This window comes from Trachypithecus francoisi, unplaced genomic scaffold (assembly GCF_009764315.1).
Source record: "Trachypithecus francoisi isolate TF-2019V2 unplaced genomic scaffold, Tfra_2.0 Lachesis_group21, whole genome shotgun sequence".
Taxonomy (NCBI): Eukaryota; Metazoa; Chordata; class Mammalia; order Primates; family Cercopithecidae; genus Trachypithecus; species Trachypithecus francoisi.
This window is the reverse complement of record NW_022681467.1, coordinates 27,571,852-27,597,167: the sequence shown is the minus strand read 5'-3', so window position 1 is coordinate 27,597,167 and position 25,316 is coordinate 27,571,852. Positions and strand designations below refer to the sequence as shown.

General features: G+C 48.1%; 1 protein-coding gene across 2 annotated transcripts in view; it reads right to left on the bottom strand.

Moving 5' to 3' along the window:
* Positions 1-829: 829 nt before the first annotated feature.
* Positions 830-25,316, bottom strand: part of HCK (HCK proto-oncogene, Src family tyrosine kinase) — a 50,679-nt gene continuing 26,192 nt past the window's right edge. For both annotated transcript variants that reach the window (XM_033186072.1, XM_033186073.1), the window contains exons 6-13: positions 23,286-23,389; positions 19,123-19,272; positions 18,613-18,765; positions 16,665-16,844; positions 14,840-14,916; positions 9,173-9,326; positions 3,876-4,007; positions 830-1,369 (exon numbers count right to left, since the gene is read on the bottom strand). In XM_033186072.1, the coding sequence (XP_033041963.1) occupies positions 1,167-1,369; positions 3,876-4,007; positions 9,173-9,326; positions 14,840-14,916; positions 16,665-16,844; positions 18,613-18,765; positions 19,123-19,272; positions 23,286-23,389 (1,153 nt within the window). In that variant the 3' untranslated portion in view covers positions 830-1,166. The remainder of the gene's footprint in view (positions 1,370-3,875; positions 4,008-9,172; positions 9,327-14,839; positions 14,917-16,664; positions 16,845-18,612; positions 18,766-19,122; positions 19,273-23,285; positions 23,390-25,316) is intronic.

The window sequence follows — 25,316 nt, the reverse complement described above, 5'->3', positions numbered from 1 at the left end:
AGTTATACTTGTATGTATGTATGTATGCATGCATGTATGTATTGAGACAGGGTCTCACTCTTCTGGAGCAGTAAGGTTATACATGTATGTATGTATGTATGTATGTATTTATTGAGAAAGGGTCTCCATCTCTTGCCCAGGCTGGAGTGCAGTGGCACAATCTCGGCTCACTGCAACGTCCACATCCCAGGTTCAAGCAATTCTCCTGCCTCAGCCTCCCCAGTAGCTAGGATTACAGGCACCCACCACCATGCCTGGCTAATTTTTGTATTTTTAGTAGAGACAGGGTTTCAGCATGTTGGCAGGCTGGTCTTGAACTCCTGATCTCAAGTGATCACCCACCTCAGTCTCCCAAAATGCTGGGATTACAGGCATGAGCCATTATGCCTGGCCCAGTAACGTTATGCAGTTGTGTTGCCTTAAGCCACTAAATATGTGGTAATTTGTTACAGGAGCAAGAGGAAACGAATACAGCCAGCAACTATTTTAGGACAGTTAGAAAACCTCAAGCATTGAACCCCACTTTTCTTTCTTTCTTCTCCTTTTTTTTTTTTTTTTTTTTTGAAACGTGGTCTTACTCTGTTGCTCAGGCTAGAGTACAGTGGCGTGATCATAGCTCACTGCGGCCTCGACCTCCTGGGCTCAAGAAATCCTCCGCCCCTCAGTCTCCCAAAGCACTGGTATTACAGGTGGGAGCCACTGCACCCAGTCTGAACCCCACTTGTCTTTGTACTTCTGGTCTCCAGGAGAGTCCTTCACACTTTCTGACTTGTCATACAGCAAGATGGCAAATAGATATTCAGGAATTGGAAGGACAAGAAAACTAACCTTTTGGTAAAGACTTTGGCATTTATATCTTCTATTTAAATATTCATTTCACTATTTTGAAAGTTTCCCTTCCAAATCACAGCTGTAACTGAAATCCAACCATTCCAGGAAACAGAAATATCAACTTGGGGGCTTCCTGAGAATGTCAGATTGTGGATTGCGAGAGTCAAAAAGAGATTTTCCAGTCCAACCCACTCACTGGACAGATGAGGAAACCGTGGCTGAAGCGAGGGTGGGTGTCTGGGAGTAGGAAGGGGGCATGGGCCCTGGTGGATGGTGCTGGAACCACCTTGCAGCCACCACCTGGGCACCCCCTGGCCCTACTCTGGTCCTCCCCATCATGGCTGCTGTTGGTACTGGCTCTCTGTGGCCGTGTAGAAGTCATCCAGCACACTCTGGATGTAGTCGAAGGTCGGCCGCTCCTCCGGACGGTTCTTCCAGCAGCGCATCATGATGTTGTAAAGCTCCTCTGGGCAGTTCTCCGGGCGAGGCATCCGGTATCCACGCTCCAGCGCTCGGATCACTTCAGGGTTTGACATCCCTGAAAAGGAGCCGTGGAATTAAAAAAGGAAGCGGTTGGGAAATGAGAGCCCAGGGGTGGCAGGCCCTGTGGCCTCCCCAGCAGCCATCACTCCCCACCTCGCTTGCAAGCTGAGCCCCTCCCACTGTGAAAGCCAGAGACTTCCACCCTCAGCTTCACTTGCAGCTAGGTCATAGGCCCGGGACCCAGTCTGGGCCAATGGGAGCTACTGGGGAGGTCTGCTGGGAGAGTGCCAGGAAAGGTTTTCCTCCCACTTAGAGGAGAGTCTTTGGAGAATGCACCCTTTCTGTCTTCCTTTGAACACTGTGAGATACTTATGATACTTGGAGCTGCAACAACCATCTGATAACATGGACAAGACCATCACAGAGACAGGAACCCAGAGTCCTGACAGCTGCTGAACTGCTGAACCAGTCACCCATGGCAGATGGGGAGTAATAGCTTGCTTCTGTTTCAGTTACTCTTTGTCTGTTATTTTGTTGCTTGCTGCGGAACACATCCTAATGGATTTAGCTTCTATTGTGTGTTGCCTGGTTTTGACTAGTGCACCCTTAAGACAAAACAGTCAGGTGGCCAGATTCAATGTCAACCTATGGATGGGACTATTTTCTTGTTCAATTTAAGTTTTTATTAGTTATTCATAAGAAGAGCCATTCAGCCGGGCGCGGTGGCTCAAGCCTGTAATCCCAGCACTTTGGGAGGCCGAGACAGGTGGATCACGAGGTCAGGAGATCGAGACCATCCTGGCTAACACGGTGAAACCCCGTCTCTACTAAAAAAATACAAAAAACTAGCCGGGCGAGGTGGCGGGCGCCTGTAGTCCCAGCCACTCCGGAGGCTGAGGCAGGAGAATGGCGTAAACCCGGGAGGCGGAGCTTGCAGTGAGCTGAGATCCGGCCACTGCACTCCAGCCTGGGCGACAGAGCGAGACTCCGTCTCAAAAAAAAAAAAAAAAAAAAAAAGAATAGCCATTCAATATCTGTGATCCCCAATTTTATATTATTAGTCTCAAACTCCAAACTCATGAACTCAAGTGCTTCCTTTACTTGGATGTCTCTATACTTAAGTCATCTCAAATTTAACAGAGCTAAAACAGAGCTCTCCAATTTCTGTCCCTAGACCATTACCCACGCTATGGTGCAAAGCCAGGGTAATCATCCCTGATTCTCTCTCTCTCACCTCCTAAGTCAGCAAGTCAGATCTTCTCTTCTTTTGAAACGTAGCACCAGTTCATCAACGTATGCCAGTCACGAATGCCACCACCCTGTCCAGACCATCATCACCTCTGCCTGGGCCACTGCTGTGGCCTCCTCACTGGCTGCCACCCTGTTCCCCTTCCCTCCCATTTACTCTCCATGCTGAACCAAAGCATCGCTTAAAAATGGAAATCACCAGCCTGTCAACATAGCAACACCTTGTCTCTCAAAAAATTTAAAACATTAGCTGGGCATGGTAGTGTGTGTCTGTAATCTCAGCATTTTGGGAGGCCAAGGCTGGAGGATCGTTTGAGCCTGGAAATTAGAGACCAGGCTGCACAATGTAGTGAGACCAAGTCTCTACAAAAATATTTAAAAAATAAAAAATAGCCAGGCATGGTGGCACATGCCTCTAGTCCCAGATACTTGGGAGACTGAAGTGGGAGGATCACTTGAGCCTAGGAAGTCGAGGCTGCAGTGAGCTATGATCGCACCACTGCACTCCAGCCTCGGTGACAGAGTGATACCTTGTCAAAAAAAAAAAAAAAAAAGAAAATGTGGAGAAAGGACAAGATCTGATTCACAGTTTAGAATTATCCTTCTGGCTGTAAGTGGAGAATAGGCTGTAGGATGAGGAGGGAGAAAGCAGTAAGACTGATGAGGAGGCTGCTGCACCATCCATGGGAGATGACGCTGGCCTGGATGCGGTGGAGACTGTGGGGTTCAAAATGGTGAGATGTGGGATATGTTTTGGAGTTGAGTGGCCAAAATCTTGTGACTGCTCCATTGTCACAGGGGCGCAGCCAGGCACAGTGGCTCACGTCTGTAATCCCAGCACTTTGGGAGGCTGAGGCAGGCGGGTCACCTAAGGTCAGGAGTTCGAGACCAGCTTGGTCAACATGGTGAAACCCCATCTCTACTAAAAATACAAAAATTAGCCAGGCATGGTGGCGGGCGCCTGTAATCCCAGTTACTCAGGAGGCTGAGGCAGGAGAATCGCTTGAACCTGTGAGGCAGAGATTGCAGTGAGCCGAGATCATGCCATTGCACTCCAGCCTGGTGACAGAGTGAGACTCTGTCTCAAAAAAAAAAAAAAAGTCATAGGGGTGAGAGAGAAGGAAGGGCCAAGGAAGCCCCCAGATTTCAGGCGTAAGACATTGGATGGATGGAGGTGCCTTTAATTAAGATGGGAAAGGTGAGGGAAAGTTGGGGGTGAGGATCAAGAACTCAGTTTGAATGGACATGTTGTCTAGATGAACCCGTTGCCAGGATGCCCTGGAAGCAGCCTCGAGCTGATGTCTCTTCCCTACCTGGGTAAGGGATGCGGCCATAGGTGACGATCTCCATCAGCAGGATACCAAAGGACCAGACGTCTGACTTGATGGTGAAGGAGCCAAAGTTGATGGCTTCAGGAGCTGTCCACTTGATGGGGAACTTGGCCCCTGCAGGGGTGAACAGAGCAGAGTCGGGGAAGGTTGGGGAGCTGTGAGGGTTGGGACTCTGCTGAGGTGGGGGAACAGGCAAGGGCAATAGTTGCCAACATCTGCCCATGCAGACCTGCAATTCCCCTGTTACGTGGCCTCCCTGTGGAACCAAGGGACATCCATCCTGAGGACAGATGGCTAAACAAGGAGGAGTGGGCAGAGGGGCCTGGGGTATGGCATGGAAGTTCACTCTAGAAGCCTCCTCGTTGATTCAGCTGATACCCCAGTTAACTACAACTCCGAAGAGTGGAATCCCAGAGGCCACAGCTCTTTGGGGACAGAAGGAGACTTCAGAGGGCCTTGAGTCCAGGTTGCAGCCAATGTCTCAGTCCTCTCACCCCGGGTGATGGGAAAAGGGAGGATTCTGGCTCCCAGCCCATGAGGTTTCCACCAGTCACTGTGTGTCTCCCCCTTTACTCGCCCCTCCTCCCACCTAGTCTGACATGGGTTTATTTTTTTTTTTATTTTTGAGACGGAGTCTCACTCTGTCGCCCAGGCTGGAGTGCGGTGGCCGGATCTCGGCTCACTGCAAGCTCCGCCTCCCGGGTTTACGCCATTCTCCTGCCTCAGCCTCCCGAGTAGCTGGGACTACAGGCGCCTGCCACCTCGCCCAGCTAATTTTTTGTATTTTTTAGTAGAGACGGAGTTTCACCACGTTAGCCAGGATGGTCTCGATCTCCCGACCTCGTGATCCGCCTGCCTCGGCCTCCCAAAGTGCTGGGATTACAGGCTTGAGCCACTGCGCCCGGCCTGACATGGGTTTAGTTAGCCTTTTCATTTTTTTTTTTTTTTTCTTTTAGAAGCAGGATCTTACTCTGTTGCCCAGGCTGGAGCACAGTGACACAATCATAGTTCACTGAAGCCTCGAACTCCTGACCTCAAGCTATCCTCCTGCCTCAGCCTCTCGAGCAGCTGGGGTCACAGGTGTGCCCCACTATGCCAAGCTAATTAAAAATTTTTTTGGCCAGGTGCAGTGGCTCACGCCTGTAATCCCAGCACTTTGAGAGGCTGAGGAAGAGGATCACCTGAGGTCAGGAATTCGAGACCAGCCCGGCCAACCCCATCTCTACTAAAAATACAAAATTAGCTGGGTGTAGTGGCAGGTGTCTGTAGTTCCAGCTACAGGCTGAGGCAGGAGAATTGCTTGAACCCAGGAGGCGGAGGCTGCAGTGAGCTGAGATCATGCCCCTGCACTCCAGCCTGGATGATAGAGTCAGACTCCATCTCAAAAATGAAATAAAATAAAATAAAATTTGTAGAGACAATATCTTATTATGTTACCCAGCCTGGTCTCAAAACTCCTGGACTTAAGCAATCCTCCCACTTTGGCCTCCTAAAGCACTGAGATTACAGGTGTGAGCCACCGGACCCGGCCTAGTTATTCATTTTTAGTGTTTATCTTAATTATATCATGGTTGGTGAACATGGTCTATAGAATATTGTTCTTTGGAATTTGTTGAGACCTGCTTTATGACCGAGTACACGGTCAGGTTTTGAAAATGTTCTGTGTGTGTGTTTGTGTGTGTGTGTGTGTGAGAGAGAGAGTATGTGTGTGTATATGTGTTTTCTCCCTTCCTCCTTTGGATCTAGAGACTTTTCTTGATTTCCTGCTTATCTTCTTCTGGTTTAGACATTATACATTCTACTTTTATTCCTTTAGTCATTACCCTTATTTATTTATTTATTTATTTATTTATTTATTTATTTATTTTTTGAGACAGAGTCTTGCTCTGTCTGCCCAGGCTGGAGTGCAGTTGTGCCATCTCGGCTCACTGCAAGCTCCGCCTCCCGGGTTCATGCCATTCTCCTGCCTCAGCCTCCCAAGTAGCTGGGACTACAGGCGCCCACCACCACGCCCGGCTAATTTTTTGTGTTTTTAGTAGAGACGGGGTTTCACCGTGTTAGCCAGGATGGTCTCGATCTCCTGACTTCATGATCCACCCACCTCCACCTCCCAAAGTGTTGGAATTACAGTCATGAGCCAACGTGCCCGGCCCTATTTATTTTTTTTGAGACAAGGTCTTGCTCTGTTACACAGGCTGGAGTGCAGTGACATGATCTTGGCTCACTGCAGCCTCAACCTCCTGGGCTCAAGCAGTTCTCCCACCTCAGCCTCCTGAGTAGCTGGGACCACAGGCTCACACCACCACGCCTGACTTATTTTTAAATTTTTTGTAGAGATGGGGTCTTGCTATATTGCCCAGGCTGGTCTCAAACTCCTGGGCTCAAGCAGTCTGCCCATTTTGGCCTCCCAAAGTGCTGGGATTACAGTCATGAGCCACTGTGCCCGGCCTAAAATTTTTTTTTTATTGTGTTATAACATACATGAAATAATATGCACAAATCTTTAATATCCATTTTGCTGCAGCTTTATATATGTATATACCCTTGTAATCACCATCAGGTTGGGGTGTAGAACATTTTCAGCAATTCAGAAGGCTCCTTTCTACCTCCTTCCAGTTAACACCCCCTTACTTAAGGTGACTGCAGGCTGTGCAAGGTGGCTCATGCCTATAATCCTAGCACTTTCAGAGCCTGAGGCAGGAGGATCACTTAAGGCCAGGAGTCTGAGACCAGCCTGGGCAACACAGTGAGACACTGTTATCTACAAAAAATAAAAAAAATTAGCTGGGCATGGTAGCATGTATCTGTAGTTTCAGGTACTCGAGAGGCTGAGGCTGGAGGATTGCTTGAGCCCAAGAATTGGAGGCTACAGTGAGCTGTGATCTCACCCCTCCACTACAGCCTGGGCAACAGAGTAAGCACCTGTCTTTTTTTTTTTTTTTTTTTCTTTTGAGAGGGAGTCTCACTCTGTCACCCAGGCTGGAGTGCAATGGCACAATCTTGGCTCACTGCTGCAACCTCCACCTCCCGGGTTCAAACAATTCTCCTGCCTCAGCCTCCCGAGTAGCTGAGACTACAGGCACCCGCCACCACGCCCGGCTAATTTTTGTGTTTTTAGTAGAGACAGGGTTTCACCATATTGGCCAGCTGGTCTCAAACTCCTGACCTTGTGATTCACCTGCCTTGGCCTCCCAAAGTGCTGTGATTACAGGCATGAGCCACTGCACCCGGCTGCACCCATCTCTTTAAAAAATAAATAGGACTGGCACAGTGGCTCACGTCCATAATCCTAGCATTGCGGGAGGGTCAGGTGGGTGAATCACTTGAAGTCAGCAGTTCGAGACCAGCCTGGCCAACATGGTGAAACCCTGTCTCTACTAAAAATACAAAACTAGCCAGGCATGATGGCGCGTGCTTGTAATCCCAGCTGCCTGGGAGGCTGAGGCACAACAATCGCTTAAACCCAGGAGGTGTAGGTTGCAGTGAGATGAGATCATGCTAGTGCACTCCAGCCTGGGCAGCAGAGTGAGACTCTGTCTCTAAATAAATAAATAAATAAATAAATAAATAAATAAATAAAAACTAAGCTAACAGAAAATAAAGGTGACTGCAATTCTGACCTCTAGTGCTATACAAATTTTTGCCTGTTTCTTTCTTTAATAGCGTTATCGAGATAGAATTCACAGACCATATATTTCACCCATTTAAAGTGTATAATTCTGTGGCTTTCAGAATATTCACAAAGTTATGGATTTTAGAATATTTTCATCACATTTCCTTGCAAAAAACCCACAGAAGTCACTCCTCATTTCTCTCAACTCCCCACTGCCAGCTGTAGGCACCAATAATCTACTTTCTGTCTCTTTAGATTTGTCTGTTCTGAGCTGGGCGCAGTGGCTCACGCCTGTAATCCCAGCACTTTGGGAGGCCAAGGCGGGCAGATCACCAGAGGTCAGGAGTTTGAGTTCAGCCTGTCCAACATGGTGAAACCCCATCTCTACTAAAAATACAAAAATTAGCAGGCTGTGGTGGTACATGCCTGTAATCCCTGCTACTCAGGAGGCTGAGGCACAAGAATCGCTTGAACCTGGTAGGCAGAGGTTGCAGTGAGCCGAGATTGAGCCACTGCACTCCAGCCTGGGCAGAGAAAGACTCCATCTCAAAGAAAAGAAAAATAAAAGATTGCCTGTTCTGGACTTTTCATAGAAGAGGAATTATACAATATGTGGTCTTCATGTTGACTTGCCTTTAGCGTAATGTTTTTAAGGGTCATCTTTGTTCTAGCCTGGCATAGTACTTCATTCCATTTTATGGCCAAATAATATTCCATTGTATGGATATACCACATTTTCTTTATCTGTTCATAAATTGGTGGACATTAAAGAGCGTTGTTTCCGTTTTTTGGCTATTAGGAAGAATGCTGCCATGAATGTCCATTTACGAGTTTTGTCTCTTTTTGGATTTCACAAAAATGGAACCAATCGGCATCTACTCTGTTTTTTTTTTTTTTTTTTTTGGTGTAATTTCTTTCATTTTTATATTATACCTGTGAGAGTTACCCATTTTGGTGCATTTAGCATTGGTTTGTGCTTTTTTCTTTCTCTCTCTCTTTTTTTTTTTTTTATTTGACAAGATCTTGCTCTGTCCACCAGGCTGGGTGCAGTGGCATGATCATGGCTTACTGCAGCCTCGACTTCCTAGACTCAAGTGATCCTCTCACCCTAACCTCCTGAGTAGCCACAACTACAGGCATGCGTCACCATGCCTGGCTAATTTTAAAATTTCTGTAGAGACTAGGTCTCCCTGTGTTGCCCAGGCTGGTCTTGAGCTTCTGGGCTCAAGCAGTCCTCCTAAAGTGCTGGGATTACAACGGGAGCCACTGAGCCTGGCCGGTTTGTGCTTTTCCATCACTGCGTGGTATTATATTTTGTGAATGTACCACAGTGTATACATCCATCCTCCTGCTATGGACATCTGGATATCCTCCCATTTTTGTCTGTTATGCACAAAGCTGCTCTTACCCTTAATTTCAACATATATTTGCCCACTTCCTCTAAAATCTATCGGTACTTCTCAATCTGATCTAAAATCTCCTCAAAATGTCTGGGTGAGACTCTGAAGTTCAGAACATTATCCAGAAGGATCCACCAAGCTCAAGAATGCACAGCTAATACGGGGGCAGACCCTCACATTTTACCAATCGCTCTCACAAGTATCAACTCTCAACACTCACAACCATCCAAATGGGCAACGTGGGGCTGCTTGGCAGCGTTCCCTACCTTCCCGAGCTGTGTACTCATTGTCCTCAATGATCCGGGCCAGGCCAAAGTCAGCAATCTTACACACCAGGGATGCAGAGACCAAGATGTTGGCGGCTCGGAGGTCTCGGTGGATGTAGTTCCTCTGCTCGATGAAGGCCATGCCTTCTGCAATCTGTACCCCAAACAGAGACACCTTTGTCCTCAGACCTGGCCTATGCCAAGATGGCCCCACCAGAAAGCAGCAGAGAGGTGTTTAAGTGGAAGAAAATGGGAAATGTCTGCACCAGCCCTCCCTCTTTTGTCAGGAGGGCCCCAGGGCTCAGGGTGGCATTCGTCCATCAATCCATTCAGGTTAGGGGCATCCCTAAGGCCTGGGCCAGTTTGGGGGATTCTCAAGAGTTCCAAGACTTCCAGAGAGCACTTTGAAATGTTCTCAGGGAAAAAGCAATGGGACTATTTCTCCAGGACCTATTCTTCCAGGAACACACACACACACACACACACGAACCCTAGGATACTATGAAGAACTTTCACCTTCAACTGTCTTTCTGGGGACAACCTAGGCTCATGTCATATTCTGCTATACCTCTCATATCTTCCTCATGCCCCAGCCTGGGTAAGGAAAATTCACCTATTTACTCAAAAGAAATCTACTGAGTGTCTTGTGGGTGCCAGACATGTTGCTTGAACAGGTGATGAGCTAGGCAAAGCTCCTGCAGATGGTAAGTACCATAAAGAAAAGATAAAATAGGCTGGGCATGGTGGCTTACACTTGTAATCCTAGTACTTTGGGAGGCCGAAGTGGGTGGATCACTTGAGGCCAGGAGTTCGAGACCAGCCTGGATGACATGGCAAAAACCCATCTCTACTAAAAATACAAAAAGAAGATGAGCGTGGTGGTGCATGCCTATAATCCCATCTGCTCAGGAGGCTGAGACACGAGAATTGCTTGGACCCAGGAGGCAGAGACTGCAGTGAGCTGCGATCGTGCCACTGTCCTCCAGCCTGGGTGACAGAGCGAGACTCTGTCTCAAAAAGAAAAAAAAATAAAACAGAGTAACAAAATATGACCTGTAGAGAGCTTTTTCAGATTGGGCGTTCAGGGAAACCTGCTTTGAGGGGGTGAGATTTTATCAAAGATCTGAATGGTGATATTAATAAGTGTGTCACATAAGAATATTCTAGGCAGAGAGAACATCAGGTGCAAAGGCATGGAGGTAGGAAAGAGCTTGGGTGTTCATGGAACAGTAGAGGCCAGTGTGGCTGCAGATGATGCCACAGAGAGTGTGGAGAGTTGAAGTGGAGAGGAAGGCCGCCAATCATGAACTGCCTTGTAGGCCAGGAGAGGAGGGTGGGTTTTATTCTGAGCGTGCTGGGGAGATAGTAGAGGCCTTCCAGCAGGAGCGTGACATGTTCTGATGTACATTTAAAGATCACCATGGCTGCTGAGTGAATAACAGACTGCGTGGAGGATTCTTATTCACACCAGGGGCCCTAGAAGCCTCTAATGAAAACACAGGGATTATATCTTGCAGACATTTTTACTTACAAGGGTTTGGACAAGAGAGGTTGAAGATGAACCCTTAGATGCCCAGAAAGCAGCACTTTTGGTTTGCAAACTGGACTATGAGCTCTTTGAGGCAGGAATGACCATGATCTCTGTTTTACAGACATGGAACCACTTGTTCCAGATCACACCACCAGGAAAATTGTGAATGTCAGACTCAAACCAGTCTGAGGACTCCCAATCCAGTGCTTCCTGCTGCCTCTAAATAACCCAGCACTCCAGAGCTCCAGCGGACTGCAGCTGGGTGCAGTCTGATGAAATTATTCTGGAAGCGAGGGCATCTGACCAGACAGAAAATCAAAGCACCACCGGCGGGCTTCTCAAGGTCTGAGGCAAATGGGCGGCGCACTTGCAGTGAGTGGACAGCAGGGGGCACCCGAGGCAGTTAGAATGGAGACCCATGCTTTTCTTTTTTCTTTTCTTTCTTCTTTTTTTTATTTCTTTTGAGACAGGGCCTTTCTCTGTCACGGAGTACCGTGGTGGGATCACAGCTTACTGCAACTTGTGCCTCCTAAGCTCAAGCAGTCTTCCCACCTCAGCTTCCCAAGTAGCTGGTACTATAGGTGCATGCCACTATGCCAGACTAAATTTATTTATTTATTTATTTATTTATTTATTTATTATTTTTTTTAGAGACAGAGTCTTGCTCTGTCGCCCAGGCTGGAGTGCACTGGCCAGATCTCAGCTCACTGCAAGCTCCGCCTCCCGGGTTCACGCCGTTCTCCTGCCTCAGCCTCCCGAGTAGCTGGGACTACAGGCGCCCGCCACCTCGCCCGGCTAGTTTTTTGTATTTTTTAGTAGAGACGGGGTTTCACTGTGTTAGCCAGGATGGTCTCGATCTCCTGACCTTGTGATCCGCCCGCCTCGGCCTCCCAAAGTGCTGGGATTACAGGCTTGAGCCACCGCGCCCGGCCGCCAGACTAAATTTAAAAAGAACTTTTTTTTTTTTTTTTAGAGAGACGAGGTCCCACTATGTTGCCCAGGCTGGGCTCAAAGGCTCCTCCTGCTTCAGCTTCCCAAAGTGCTGGGATTACAGGCCTGAGCTGTCAAGCCCAAGGGAGACCCAGAGACCCAGATTTTTCAATAAAAACTTGGAAGAGACTCTGATTTTGTTTGAAATAGTGGGGGTGGGGATGAAATGGGGATGAGGTTGCCAGGGTGGAGTGAGACAGCATCTTGGCCCTCGGAGTGTGGGAAATTTATGGGTCCTTAGATGAACAGTTAACAAAAATTATTTAGTTGATGGAAGGTATCATAGCTTATTTATAAGATGATACTTAAACACTTATGTGACGTTTACCATGTGCTTTAGAGGAGGCACTTTTGCTATCAGCCCCATTTCCACAGATAAGAAAACTGAAGCCCAGAGCAATAGGTAAGTGGCCCCAGCTTACACAGCTTGCAAGTTGTGGAGCCAGGGATGGAGCTCCAAAAGCGTTGCTTGGGGTCCACACTTATCTGTTACTCGGCCCAGCCTTTTTGCCTCGCTTTTCTTCTGGAGCAAGCACTAAACTAATGCTGGTAGTTACCACTGTTTGATCCTCACTGGCAGATGCCCATATGCTACTGATTTTCACAGGAGCTCAATGGGGCAGGGATGACACCCCACTTAGGAGACAGCAGAGGGTAATCGCTTAATGGCTCTGGAGCTGGACCAGCTCAGCTTGAGCACTGCCGCTCTGTGATGTCTAGCAAGTTGTGTCATCTCTCTGTACCTCGCTTTTCTTCTCTGTAATAGCACCTGGTTCCAAGGGGTCATGTGAAGATGAATCCCTTAAGCCTACATCAAAGGCTTAGTAGAGTGTTTGGCACATAGTTAAGTATTTATTTCAAGAGTGGCTCTCAGTGCTCCCAGTGGGGGAAAGTGGCACTCAGAGAGGTTAGGCAACTTGCTCGAAGCTACACAGGCAGAGGTGAGATCAAAACAAAACTCTGTGTGACTCCTAAGCCCAGATGCTAATAGTGTTGCTTCTCAAGGATTTGCTGACTGAATGAATAACGAGTAGGTTTATTGGGCCCAGGTGTAAGCACTGCAGGTTGATAAGGTGGTGAGATTTCATGACCCCCAAATAGCGTGCCTTGGAACTTGGTTTTGCTTCCGAAGGGAGTCACAGCATCAGAGCTGGAAGGACCTGTAGAGCTCTTCAAACTGAATCCTATGGATGCCTCAAGGTTGTATGAGTGGGGGAGACAAAAGAAAGGCCACAGATAAGCCCCCACCCTGCTTCAGTCAGAGCAGCTCTGTTTTGACCTGTTTGTATATATGCAGCTACTGCATAACATTTCAACCACAGAGCTGTGACCACAAAAACACCACATGCATGGTCCAGTTCTCTTATTTCCACCTGCTGCTCCAAGCTGCCTCTCTGAGTCTGGAGGTGAAGGCCAAGGCCCCAGGTGGGCTCCTTTCTGTCCCTGGGCTCTGAATCTACCTCTGCTTCTGGACAGATGAAGAAGGCCCAGATCCTCTTTTCCTCCCTTGGTTTGTTTTCCCCTCTGTGAAATGGGGAGAGTGGCTCTTTCCCAGTCTGTAACTGCTGCCCAGCAGGGTTTCTGCTAGTTCGAAGATGATAATTTAGCAACAGACCAGTCTCTTGTCTCCCAGAGGACCTGGCCCATTGGAGTGAAAACACATTTCCGTATGCCTCTGGCATTCCAGGCTCTGAAAATAGGGTCTTTTGTTACACCTTGTGGTGTCCTATGGGCCCCTGGAATTTGCATACTCAAATGAGCCCTGCCCTGCCTGGCCCATCTCCAGCAGGCCCAGCTGAGGCCCAGGCAGGGTCTCACTCAACTCCAGCCACCCTCTGGGCTCCTGCTGAGTAGGCTGAACTCCTTCACCTACTTTTGCACAGGCTGTTTCTTTTGTCTAGAAGACCCTTCCCTTTTCTCTTCATTTATTGAACTTCTACTAATCCTTCAGGCTCAGCCTAGAGGCCACTTCCTCCAGGAAGCGTTCTCTGATTGCTCCTGGACCAGGCTAAATGCTCTAGCTATGCACTCTAATACTACCCAGTCCTTACACTCTGTTTTTCCATACATCAGAGAGAGCATGAGAGAGGACAGAAGTAAAAAACTGCTCAGGCTGGGGGTGAGAGAAGCTGCAAGGGGCACGGGGAACATGAGAAAGAAAATGAGGTTTTTAGCAGTGTTTCTGCAATTTGTGAACATCATTTACTTTGTTAGATACTGTGCTGTTTTGACTCAGCCAGGACCACTTGGGTCATGGTCCCTAAGAGATTCAGTTATTTAATACCTATCTTACCTTCTGGACTGTGAACTCTATTAGGACAGGAACATTTTCATTTTGTTCACTGCTATATCCCCCATAATTAGCACAGTAACTTATGCAAGCCAGTTAACCACACTGGGGCTCAGTTTCTGCATCTGTACTTTCCTTCTGCTCTATGCCTCAATTTCCTATTCTGTAAAATGGGTTGATAATTATCTACCTGTGGCCAGACTGTTGTATCGGTGGAGGGGGCGTCCCTGGGATTTGTGTTCTTGGTCAGTCCCCTCCCACACTGATTCTGGGCATGGCTATGTGACTTGGCCAATGGGCCATTAGCAAGCCTGATGCAGGCAGAGGCTTACTGAGAGCCTGCTCATGAAGGCTTGGCTCCTGGTCCAGCTCCGTTTTGGAACCCAGCTGCTGTGCCGTGAAGAAGCTCAGGCTGGGTGATTGGGTGGTTAGGGACCATGTGGAGATACCCTGGAGGCTGAGCCATGTCTTGGACATTCTAGCCTGGGCAAGTGCCAACAGGATGCATCCACACCTCATTTTACCACGACAAGCAGAAGAACCATCCAGCTGAACCCCAGGCAACCCAGAGGATCATGAGAAATAACAATTGTTGTTTCAAGCTACTAGGACTTGGGTGGTTTGTTATACCAAAATAGATAACAAAAATCCCAGCCTATAAAACTTATAGGATGATTAAATGAATGAATACATGTATAATAAAATACATGCAAAAAGCATAGTTTTATACTGAGCTCTCAATACATTTTACCCATTATTATTACTGCTGTCATCACAGTATGTGGTCAGTAAATATTTGGCAAATAAAGAAACTGAATTCCTGTTTTCCTTCCCGGTTTCCTCGTTAGGCTCTCACCTGGGCTGAGAAATCAATGAGTTTTGGCAAAGGCTGCTTGCTGCCCTCATCACTTTTCAGAAAGTCCAGCAGGCTTCCTATATGGGGGAGAAGGGAGGAACATTTACTACTTTTACTATTTAATGGCAAAAACCACAATTACTTTTGCACCAGTCTGATACTGTAGTGTGTGGTGAAGATTTTTCATAGTAGTAGATTTAAATACAAATATTTGTTTGCAATTCCTAGTGTTTGAGAAAGAGAATTTGAGTTTTTGTGAAGTGACTTTTTGATTGCTAGATGAATTCTGTGACTGAGACAGCCCTTGGGCCTGGATGGCTGGGATCATGCCTTCACAGGACTGGCATAATTGCACAGTTAAAATGAAAAAGGCTTGAGGTTTCAAATCGCCCTAAATGGGATTGTGTGAGATGATTCTGTTTATCAAAAACTGGGCAGAGTGGCTAGGCATGAGGCTCACACCTATAATTCCAGCACTTTAGGAGGCTGAGGCGAGAGGATCACCTGAGGCCAAGAGTTTGAGACCAGCCTGGGCAACATAGAAAGACCCCATCTCTAGAAGAAATTTACAAATATGTATGTTAGGCCAGGCTCAGTGGTTCATGCCTGTAATCCCAGAGCTTTGGGAGGATCACTTGAGCCCAGGAGTTTGAGACGAGCTGGGGCAAGATGGCGAGACCTTGTCTCTAGAAAAAAATTTTAGAAGCTGGGCATGGTGGCTCACGCCTGTAATCCCAGCACTGTGGGAGGCTGAGGCAGGCGGATCACGAGGTCAGGAGATCGAGACCATCCTGGCTAACACGGGGAAACACCGTCTCTACTAAAAATACAAAAAAATTGGCCAAGCATGGTGGCAGGCGCCTGTAGTCCAGCTACTTGGGAGGCTGAAGCAGCAGAATGGCGTGAACCTGGGAGGTGGAGCTTGCATTGAGCCGAGATCGCACCACTGCACTCCAGCCTGGGGAACAGAGTGAGAGTCCGTCTCAAAAAAAAAAAAAAAAAAATTTTTTTTTGGGATGAGCTGGATGTGGTAGGGCATGCCTGTAGTCCCAGCTACCGGGGAGACTAAGTCGGGAGGATCCTGGAGCCTCAGAGTTTGAGGGTACAGTGAACTATGATCATACCACTGCACTCCAGCCTGGGCAAGCAGAGGGCAACCCTGTCTCTAAAAATAAATAAGTAAATAAATAAATAAAATTAGCTGAGTGTGGTGGCATGGGCCTGTGGTCCCAGCCACTCGGGGGGCTGGGGTGGGAGGATCACTTGAGCCCAGGAGTTATGATTGCACCACTGCCTGAGTAACAGAGCAAGACCCTGTCCCTAAAAAACAAACAAAAAAAATGTCAGGGGTTGAAAATGATTGTGAAACAGTGGCCTAAAAAAATCCCCAAGAAATCCTGAGTTGTGGCAGGGTGGGGGTGGGGGCAGAACTGCTGCTTTGCCAGCTCCCTCTCCCAGGGCATTGGCAAGTACAGGGAAGACGGCTGATGCGGGAGAGTGGCACCCCCACCACCCCACCACACCCTGGCCCCTAAGGCTCACTGTGAACCATAAGCCCCTTCTCCCATCGCCCAGGAGTATTCTGGCCCCATTCCCTTCTCCTGGGAGCCCCTTGTTCTCCCCCGGTGACCCCTTAACATGATTTCACCGCACTAACCAGAAGGGCTGAATTGTTGCATATTAGATTCTCAATGAGTACTTGTTGGAAGAGCTCCTGGCCAGTTTGGGGCCATCTCAAGGGCAAGAACCATGTCCAAGCTACCTTTGAGCCTGCAATTGACCAGTATAGGCCACAGCCTGCACCCCCAGCCCCAGCATGCAGCACCTTTGGCCATGAACTCCGTGATGATGTAGATGGGCTCCTTGGTGACCACCGCATGAAGTTTGACTAGCTTGTCATGCTGTAGAGTTTTCATCAGGTTGGCCTCTGCCAGGAAGGCCTCCACCGACATGCTCCCTGGCTTCATTGTCTTCACTGCCACCTTGGTGTGCTTGTTGTAGGTGGCTGGAGGGGGATAGAGAGCAGGGAAGGTGATCAGAGCCCACTGGTCTCCCTTACCACCCTAGAAGGCCCAGCTGCAGACCTGCCTCCTCCAGAAAGCCTTTCCTGCTCATCTCAACTCTCAGAGAGGGAAGCGAAGTCATGGGCTTAGGCCTCAGACAAATGTGGGTTGAAAGGCGGGTTCACCACTTCCCAGCTGTGCACACTAGGGCAAGTTGCTTAACCTTTCTGAGCAGGTGTGAAATGTGCTTCCTCAGCTTCCTCATCTGTAAAGTGGAAATGGTAAGCCTTGCCTTTGAAGTGCTGTTGCAAGGATTTAAAAATAGCGTTAAAATACCGCTCAGGTTATATCACACACACACACTGCCCACTTTAATCTTAACATTGTTCTTAAATAAATGCCAGACTCACTATGACCCCCAGGCCCTGCATGGCCCAGCCTCGTCCTCCTCTCTAGCCTCATCAGCCACTAAACTCCCCTTCCCTTTTATGTGCCAGTCACCCTGCAGGTCACTCAGTCCCTCAAGCACCCAACTCCCCTCCCACCACAGGGATTTGGCACATGCTGTTCCCTCACCTCACCCCACCCTGCTTCATTTGATGGGTCTTGTCAGTTTTATAATTGCCTGGGTTTCTATTTTGCCTTGGCTTCCAGGAAGCTCCAATCTAGAACTGTGGGCTTCCTGTAGTAGGAGTCTAGGGCCTTATATGATATTTTTGGCTTTCCAATCTCACCACTCAGATCTGTCTTACCTTCCTTTCCATATTTTCTTTTTTGTCATATTCTTTTTAATTGTATTATTGTTTTTTAGACAGAGTCTCACTCTGTGTCCCAGGCTGGAGTGCAGTGGTGTGATCTTGGTTCCCTGCAACATCTACCTCCTGGGTTCAAACGATTCTCCTGCCTTAGCCTCCTGAGTAGCTGGGATTACAGGCTCCCATCACCACGCCTGGCTAATTTTTGTATTTTTAGTAGAGATGGGATTTCACTATATTGTCCAGGTTTGTCTCGAACTACTGACCTCAAGTGATCCACTCGCCTCGGCCTCCCAAAGTGCTGGGATTACAGGTGTGAGCCACCGTGCCCGGCCTTGCATGCAGCAGAATCTCAATAAATGCAGTCAAAATACATGGATTTTAAACTTATTTTATCTGGCTGAGTTGTTTGCATCCCTGTAAGTTGTCTTCGCTCCCATTTGGAACGTAGTGGAGTATTAACACAGCAGGGTCCCCACACTGGGCTGGGCACTGCATCTACCCCACACCCCTGCAAAGCAGGCAATGTTGTTTTTAAGTTCTTGGGGAAAATCAGCAGTTGTGAGATGTGCTTTTCTGATTTTCCCACAAGACCCTAACAGTGCTGAGCACACAGTAGATGCTCAGAATAACCTATTCATCAGTTGCCTGGAAATCTCCAAGCTGCATTTCCCCATTCTTAATTTTCATTATCTGAAAAGGTCTCTGGTTATCTCATTCCTAAACTATTAGGCAGTCCCCACTCTGTATGAGGGAGGGATTCCTCATCTGTCACACCTGCTTCCCAGAAGGAAGTTTCTGACCCCTACAGGACTGGTCTCAAAGGCAAATCAGTGTTTGCACAGCAAGACAATTTGGTTTGCTATCAGAGAACTGCTTCTTTATGGCTATTATTCAAATCTCCACTTCTGCCTTGGGTAGCATTCCCACTTTGCCATAAGGTGCTCCTAGAAGCAAGTGACCTCCCTCTCCCCTCCACCCTCTGGCCCTGTGGGCTCTGGCCCTGGGTCCTTACCCATCCAGACTTCCCCAAACTGCCCAGCTCCAAGTTTCTTCTCCAGCTTGAGGGATTCCCGAGGGATCTCCCAGGCATCTTTCTCCCAAGGCTTCTGGGGCTTGGAAGACATGCAGGGCACCGACAGTTTCTGGCAGAGCCCATCGCTCCCCTCTGGAACAGAGTCCCTGGTCAATTGAGAGCAACAAGCACCGAGCCAGCCAGCCAGAGGTTGCTCCTCGGAGGCCGCCCTGCCTGGTCCACTGGATCTGTCCAGTGTTCCACCTGGTTGCCACCATCAGAGACATTCCCAAGCAAGCAGAGTGTGACGGGGTGCCACCTCTACATCCTGGCCACCCCACCCTCCTGCTCAACAGTCCTAAGCCTTCAGAAGCACCCAAAGCATCTGTCTGGGGATGGCCAGGAAGAACACAGCAGGTCTCAGGGGCTGCAGTGCATCCATGACTAGGAGTCTCCAGGCCCATCGTGGTGGGGATGCCGCCGCCCCCCCGCTCCCAGGGTGGGACTCACTCTTGTAGTGGTCCACCAGCTCCTGCAGGGTGCTGAAGGTGCTTCGGGGGGATATGTAGAAGCCACCATTGTCCAGGGTCCGGATTTTGTAATGTTTCACAGTATCTCCCTGCTGAGGGTCGTAGTCTCGCACGGACAAAGAGTAGCTTCCTGAATTGACCAAAGAGAAACCCCTCAGAATGGCATCTTGGAGGCCTGTCACCTTGCGTTAGCACTCTCACACCCCATAAGGCTACCGCTGGCACCTCGGCAGACGTGCACGAGGGTCTGAGTGGGCTGTGGGGGTCAGGCATCCTGGGCTCTCATCCAGGCTCTACCACACCCCTGCCCGTGAAACCTTGGCCACGTGACTATGTCACTTCTCTATGCCTCATTTTCCTCATCTGTAAAATGGGAATCATTTTCATGCCTCCCTACCTGATCCTATTGCCTGATGGCTAAAAGAAGTAACCCCTGTAAACTACTTGGAAACTGAACACTCTGCAAATGTTGGCTATCATCATCATCATCTTCATTATTTCTGATCTATTGATCCATCTTTCTATCATCTACCCTACAAAAAGTCAAGAAACCATACTGTATTTTTTACTTTTTCATAAGAACTCAGGCTATGACTTTTCTGGAAAAAATCCAGAAATCCAGTTCAGTTATTGAAATGTGAACATGCTGTGGTAGGCTCAATAATGGTCCCTCAAGATGCTCATGCCCTAAACCCTGGAACCTGAGAATATGTTACCTTACATGGTAAAAGGGACTTTAGATATGTGATTAAGTTAAGGATCTGGATCTGGAGATGGGGGGATTATTCCAGATGATCCAGGTAGCCCCAGTGTAATCACTTGGGTCCTTGTTAGAGGGAGGTAGGAAGGTCAAAGTGGAAGAGGTGAAGATGGAAACAAGAGCTTGGACAGATGTCAGGAAGGGGCCATAAGCCAAGGAATGCTGTAGTCTCTGGAAGCTAAAAAAGGCAAGAAAATGAGTTCTCCCCTGAAGCCCCCAGAAGGAACCAGCCCTGCTGACATTTTGAGCCCAGTGAGGTCAGACTACTGATCCCCAGAACTGTTAGAGAATAGACGGGTGTTGTTTTAAGCCAGTAAGTTTGTATTAATTTGTTACAGCAGCAATGGGAACCTAACATACATATTAAGCTAGTGCAAAAGTAATTGCAGTTTTTGCCATCGAAAGTAGTGGAAAAAACTGAAATTACTTTTGCACCACCCTATATTATCACATAGACCAGAAACACATAAGTCTTTCAGCTCATGACCACCATTTTGCCATTTATGAGCTGAATGCCCTTGGGCAAGTTATTAGTCCTTATATCTCAGTTTTCTCTACCATGATAATAGCACAATGCCATAGGATTTGGGGAAGTTTAAACTTTTTTTTTTTTTTTTTGAGTTGGAGTCTCACTCTGTCACCTAGGCTGGAGTGCAGTGGTGCAATCTTGGCTCACTGCAACTTCTGCTTCCCAGGTTCAAGTGATTCTCCTACCTCAGCCTTCTGAGTAGCTGGGATTACAAGCATGTGCCACTGCGCCCAGCTAATTTTTGTATTTTTAGTAGAGATGGGGTTTCGCCATATTGGCCAGGCTGGTTGCCAGCTCCTGAGCTCAGGTGATCCACCCACCACAGCCTCCAAAAGTGCTGGGATTACAGGCTTGAGCCACCTCACCTGGCCAGTTTATACTGTTGAATGAATAGTAGCTTACCATACATGCCAGGCAAGTTCAAAGCACTTGGCATAAATAAACAATGAATGAATAAGAATAATATTCATTATAATGAATTATAACTATATAAATTATATTATTTATTTAATAAATGAATAACTTCCTGGGGTAGGGGTTTTATAATATCATCATCCTCATTTATAGATTGAGGAAACTGAAGCCCAGAGAGGTGAAGTAACTCACCCACAGTCACACAGCTAGTAAGTGGCACAGCTGGGATTCAAATCCAGGCAGCTGGCTCCAGAGCCGCTCTTAGCCACTCTGTCCCAGTTGTGGGTGAGACTGGCTTGGTTGCGGCTGGATGGGGCGTGGCAGGATCCAGGAAGCAGCAGGGTGGGATTCAGGGGCCTCATGCTGCAACTGTTATTACATCGGCTGCACTTCCCACCATGCCCCATCTCAGAGGGCTGTGAAAGCTGGACCAGGCTCATTTTCCTGCCCCACAGATCTGTGATGGTTTCTTTGATTTCTTTGCCCTTGTCTGCAGAATGGACCAGCCCAAGCCAAAAGCTGTCCTGGGCACAGCTAGAGAGGAGAAGCGCTGGGCTGTGCACGGCTTTGTCTTTTTGTCTCCTTTTTTTTCCCCCTGGGGGCTTGAACAGGGCTCGCTGGGTGGGAGGAGGCAAAGCCCCAGCATTTACTGAGCTGCCACACTGACTGTGAGTAGCATTATCCTAGCCACATGAAAGCGTCGCCAGTTCAGATAGCTGAGGGTCAAGTAGAGGGCCACACGAGGAACATGCCTTTAATCAATGTCCCCATATCTGTTTGCTTCAGGGTACCGTGAGGTCACATTTTATACAATGTACTTGGCTTATTTGAGTCAAGCAATTGTGAACCTAAATAGTAAAGGTGGACTTAGCGCATGGAATCTGAAATCACAAGAATCCTACTGATGTTCATTCCTTTGAGGCAGTGAGCCTCAATTGATACCAGTTTGAGCTACGCAATGTTTTCCAGGCCTGTTCTTGCCATCCATGCACCCAGCCAGCATGAATCCACCCTTGCAGCACAGAAATTTCAGGAAGCTGGTCACCTGACATTAAAACTTCCAAAAGCTTCCAAGGAGCATTTTCAGCAGAGTCCCAGAGAAGGCTGGCTTGATTCTCTTCTGGTGACCTCATCCTACCTCATTTCCTTACAGAGGAAGGAAAGGAGGAAAGAGGCTTGTGGATAAGATATATTGTAATAGGTATTTTATTTTATTTTTTTAGAGATGGGGTCTTGCTGTGTTGCCCAGGCTGGAGTCCAGCGGCTCCATTATGGCTCACTGCAGCCTTGAACTCCTGGACTTGAGAGATCATCTGAGCTCACCCTTGCAAGTACTGAGGAGTACAGACGTACGCCACCACGCTTGGCTAATTTTTCAAATTTTTCGTAGAGATGGGGTCTCATTATGTTGCCCAGGCTGGTCTCAAACTTTTGGGCTTAAGTAATCCTCCTGCCTTGGCCTCCCCTACTTGGTCTGTTATGGGTATTTTTAAAAAAACAAAGCAAAAAACAATCCTGATACTTTGTAATCCTGATACTTTGGAAGGCTGAGGTAGGGAGATTGCTTGAGTCCAGAAGTTTGAGACCAGCCTAGGCAACATGGCAAAACCCTATGTCTACTAAAAAGAAAGACAGACAGACAGATAGAAAGACAGAAAGAAAAGATTAGCCAGCGTGGTGGCACCTACCTGAAGTCCCAGCTACTCGGGAGACTGAGATGGGACATCATTTGAGCCCAGGAGGCAGAAGTTGCAGTGAGGTGAGATTGTGCCACTGCATCCCAGCCTGGGCAACTGAGTGAGACTCTGTCTCAAACAGAACAAAACAGGCTGGGCGCAGTGGCTCACACCTGTAATCCCAGCACTTTGGGAGGGCGAGAGGGGTGGATCACAAGGTCAGGAGATCGAGACCATCCTGGCCAACATGGTGAAACCCCATCTCTACTAAAAATACAAAAATTAACTGGGCATGGTGGCAAGTGCTTATAATCCCAGCTACTTGGGAGGCTGAGGCAGGAGAATCGCTCAAACCCGGGAGGCGGAGGTTGCAGTGAGCCGAGATCGCGTCACTGCACTCTGGCCTGGCAACAGAGCAAGACTCTGTCTCAAAAAACAAACAAAACAAAAACCAAAACAAATGAAAAACCAAGTTAGTGAAGATCAAGCTTCAGCTGGATGTTTCTTTGTTTTCAGGGCCTAAGCCACATGGCAGTAGTGCCACTGACCTAAACTGGCAGCTATGGGGAATTAGAAGGGCCAAGCCAGGCACAGAGCCTCAACCCTCCCTGGCTCAGGTGGTCAAGAGCAGGAGAAACCTGGCAGCCACAGCACCTGGTTAGATTTTTCAGCCTTTGCTAAGGCATTTTCCAAGGGAAGGGTGGTGGCCAGTCCCACCTGGGACACCTCTGCAGGGAGGACAGTGTGGGGCGGGCTGGTGTCACCTTTAGTGGTCTCGCTATCCCGGATCATGAAGGAGCCCAGCATGTTGCCAGGAGCCAGGAGTTGGCGTTCTGCGTCCTTCCGGCTGATGCCCTTGAAGAACCACCTGATGGAAAAGGGAGGGGACAAATGTGAACTTGGGGTTGTGCAGTCCTGTCCTGCCTACACAGGGTGCCTGTGGCCATGCAAGTCCCAGGGGGATGTCAGGAGACAGAGGGTCTGGCTTCCTGCAGCATCAGTTTTACTCAAGGATTTTTTTGGGGAGAGAGGGGAAAGGAGCCACTCTTTTGATATCAAAATAGACATTTTACCAAGGTGAATTCTGTTTGCTGAGACTGAAACCTATGCAATTTGGAGTGGGGGAGCTTCCTTTAAGAAAAATAATACAGCATTACAAGTGCAAAAAGCTGACAGGTCATTCCGGTGCCGTTTGCTGTGAGGGACAGGAAGACAGAGTGGAAACAGACAGCAGTCTTAACCAACTGTGGTCAAAGTCTTACTTTTGCAGATTTCACAAGGCTGCAGGCTTCTTGGGACCTTGGAAGCCTGTGAAGGGCCTGAGTTTTGTTAGCTTTACAACCAATCCTCCTCTGCATATACAGAGTTGAATGTAAAGTTGGCATGAACTTCTAAGCTACAACTTGAGATTGGAAAGAATTTAATGCTTAGGATCATATCCTGGGATCTTTTTTTCATTCTTCCTGAGTATTGGAGATACTTGGGTGGAAAAGTTCAAGCAGCAGCAGCTGAATCCATTCTCATGTTCACTAGGGTGAGGAGCAGTTGGAAAAAAGCCGCAGACCTGACCTCAGCCCACCTTGGCCCTGCCACAAACCTGCAGTCTGACTTTGAGCAAGTTGCCTTCCTCTTTGGGCCTTTGGTTCCTCTGTTAACAACTGGGGAGAAAGTTAACATCTATCTTGCTGTCTACCCAACAGCTCTATGGAGTTATCACCTGTATCATTTCCTTTTTTTTTTTTTTTTTTGGAGACCGAATCTTGCTCTGTCACCCAGGCTGGAGTGTGGTGGTATGATCTCGGCTCACTGCAACCTCTGCGTCTCAGATTCAAGCGATTCTTTTGCCTCAGCCTCCCAAGTAGCTGGGATTACAGGCATGCACCACTACACCCAGCTACTTTTTGTAATTTTAGTAGAGACGGGGTTTCACCATGTTGGCCAGGCTGGTCTCAAACTCCTGACCTCAGGTGATCCACCCACCTCGGCCTCCCAAAGTAATGGGATTACAGGCGTGAGCCACTGCTCCCGGCCCCATTTTATGGGTGATGAAATTGAGGAACAGAGAGGGCAAGTAATTTGCCTAGAGTCACACAGCTGGGAAGTTGTAGAGGCAGGATTTGAAGCTAGGCAGTCTAACTCCAGAACTCAAGATCTTAATCACCATGCTATGTTGCCCATCTACCTTGTTTGCTTTCATGTTGTAAAGTGACTTGTGCCATGGTAAAATATTCAACAATGTAGAAGTAAGAACTGTCTCCCTGACAATTCTGCTCCTAGGAAGTTATCCCATGTATCTTGCACAAGGGAGAAATGACATATACACCAGGAGATTCGCTGCAGTACATGACTGGAAACAACTTAAGAGACCACTGTATGGGGCAGAGGTTAAATGGACATCTACGGGACAGACCCCCTGTGGTATAAAAAGGAAGGAAGTGTCCGGGAGCAGTGACTCACGCCTATAATCCCAGCACTTTGGGAGGCCGAGGCAGGCGGATCACCTGAGGTCTGGAGTTCGAGACCAGCCTGACCAACATGCAGAAACCCTGTCTCTATTAAAAATACAAAATTAGCCAGGCATGGTGGTGCATGCCTGTAATCCCAGCTACTTGGGAGGCTAAGGCAGGAGAATTGCTTGAACCCGGTAGACGGAGGTTGCAGTGAGCCGAGATCGCACCGTTGCACTCCAGCCTGGGCGACAGAGTGAAACTCCGTCTAAAAAAAAAAGGAACGAGGTGCTGCATGGAAGGTCTGAACGAGAGGTATGGAACAGTGTGTGTGGTATCTACCACTTG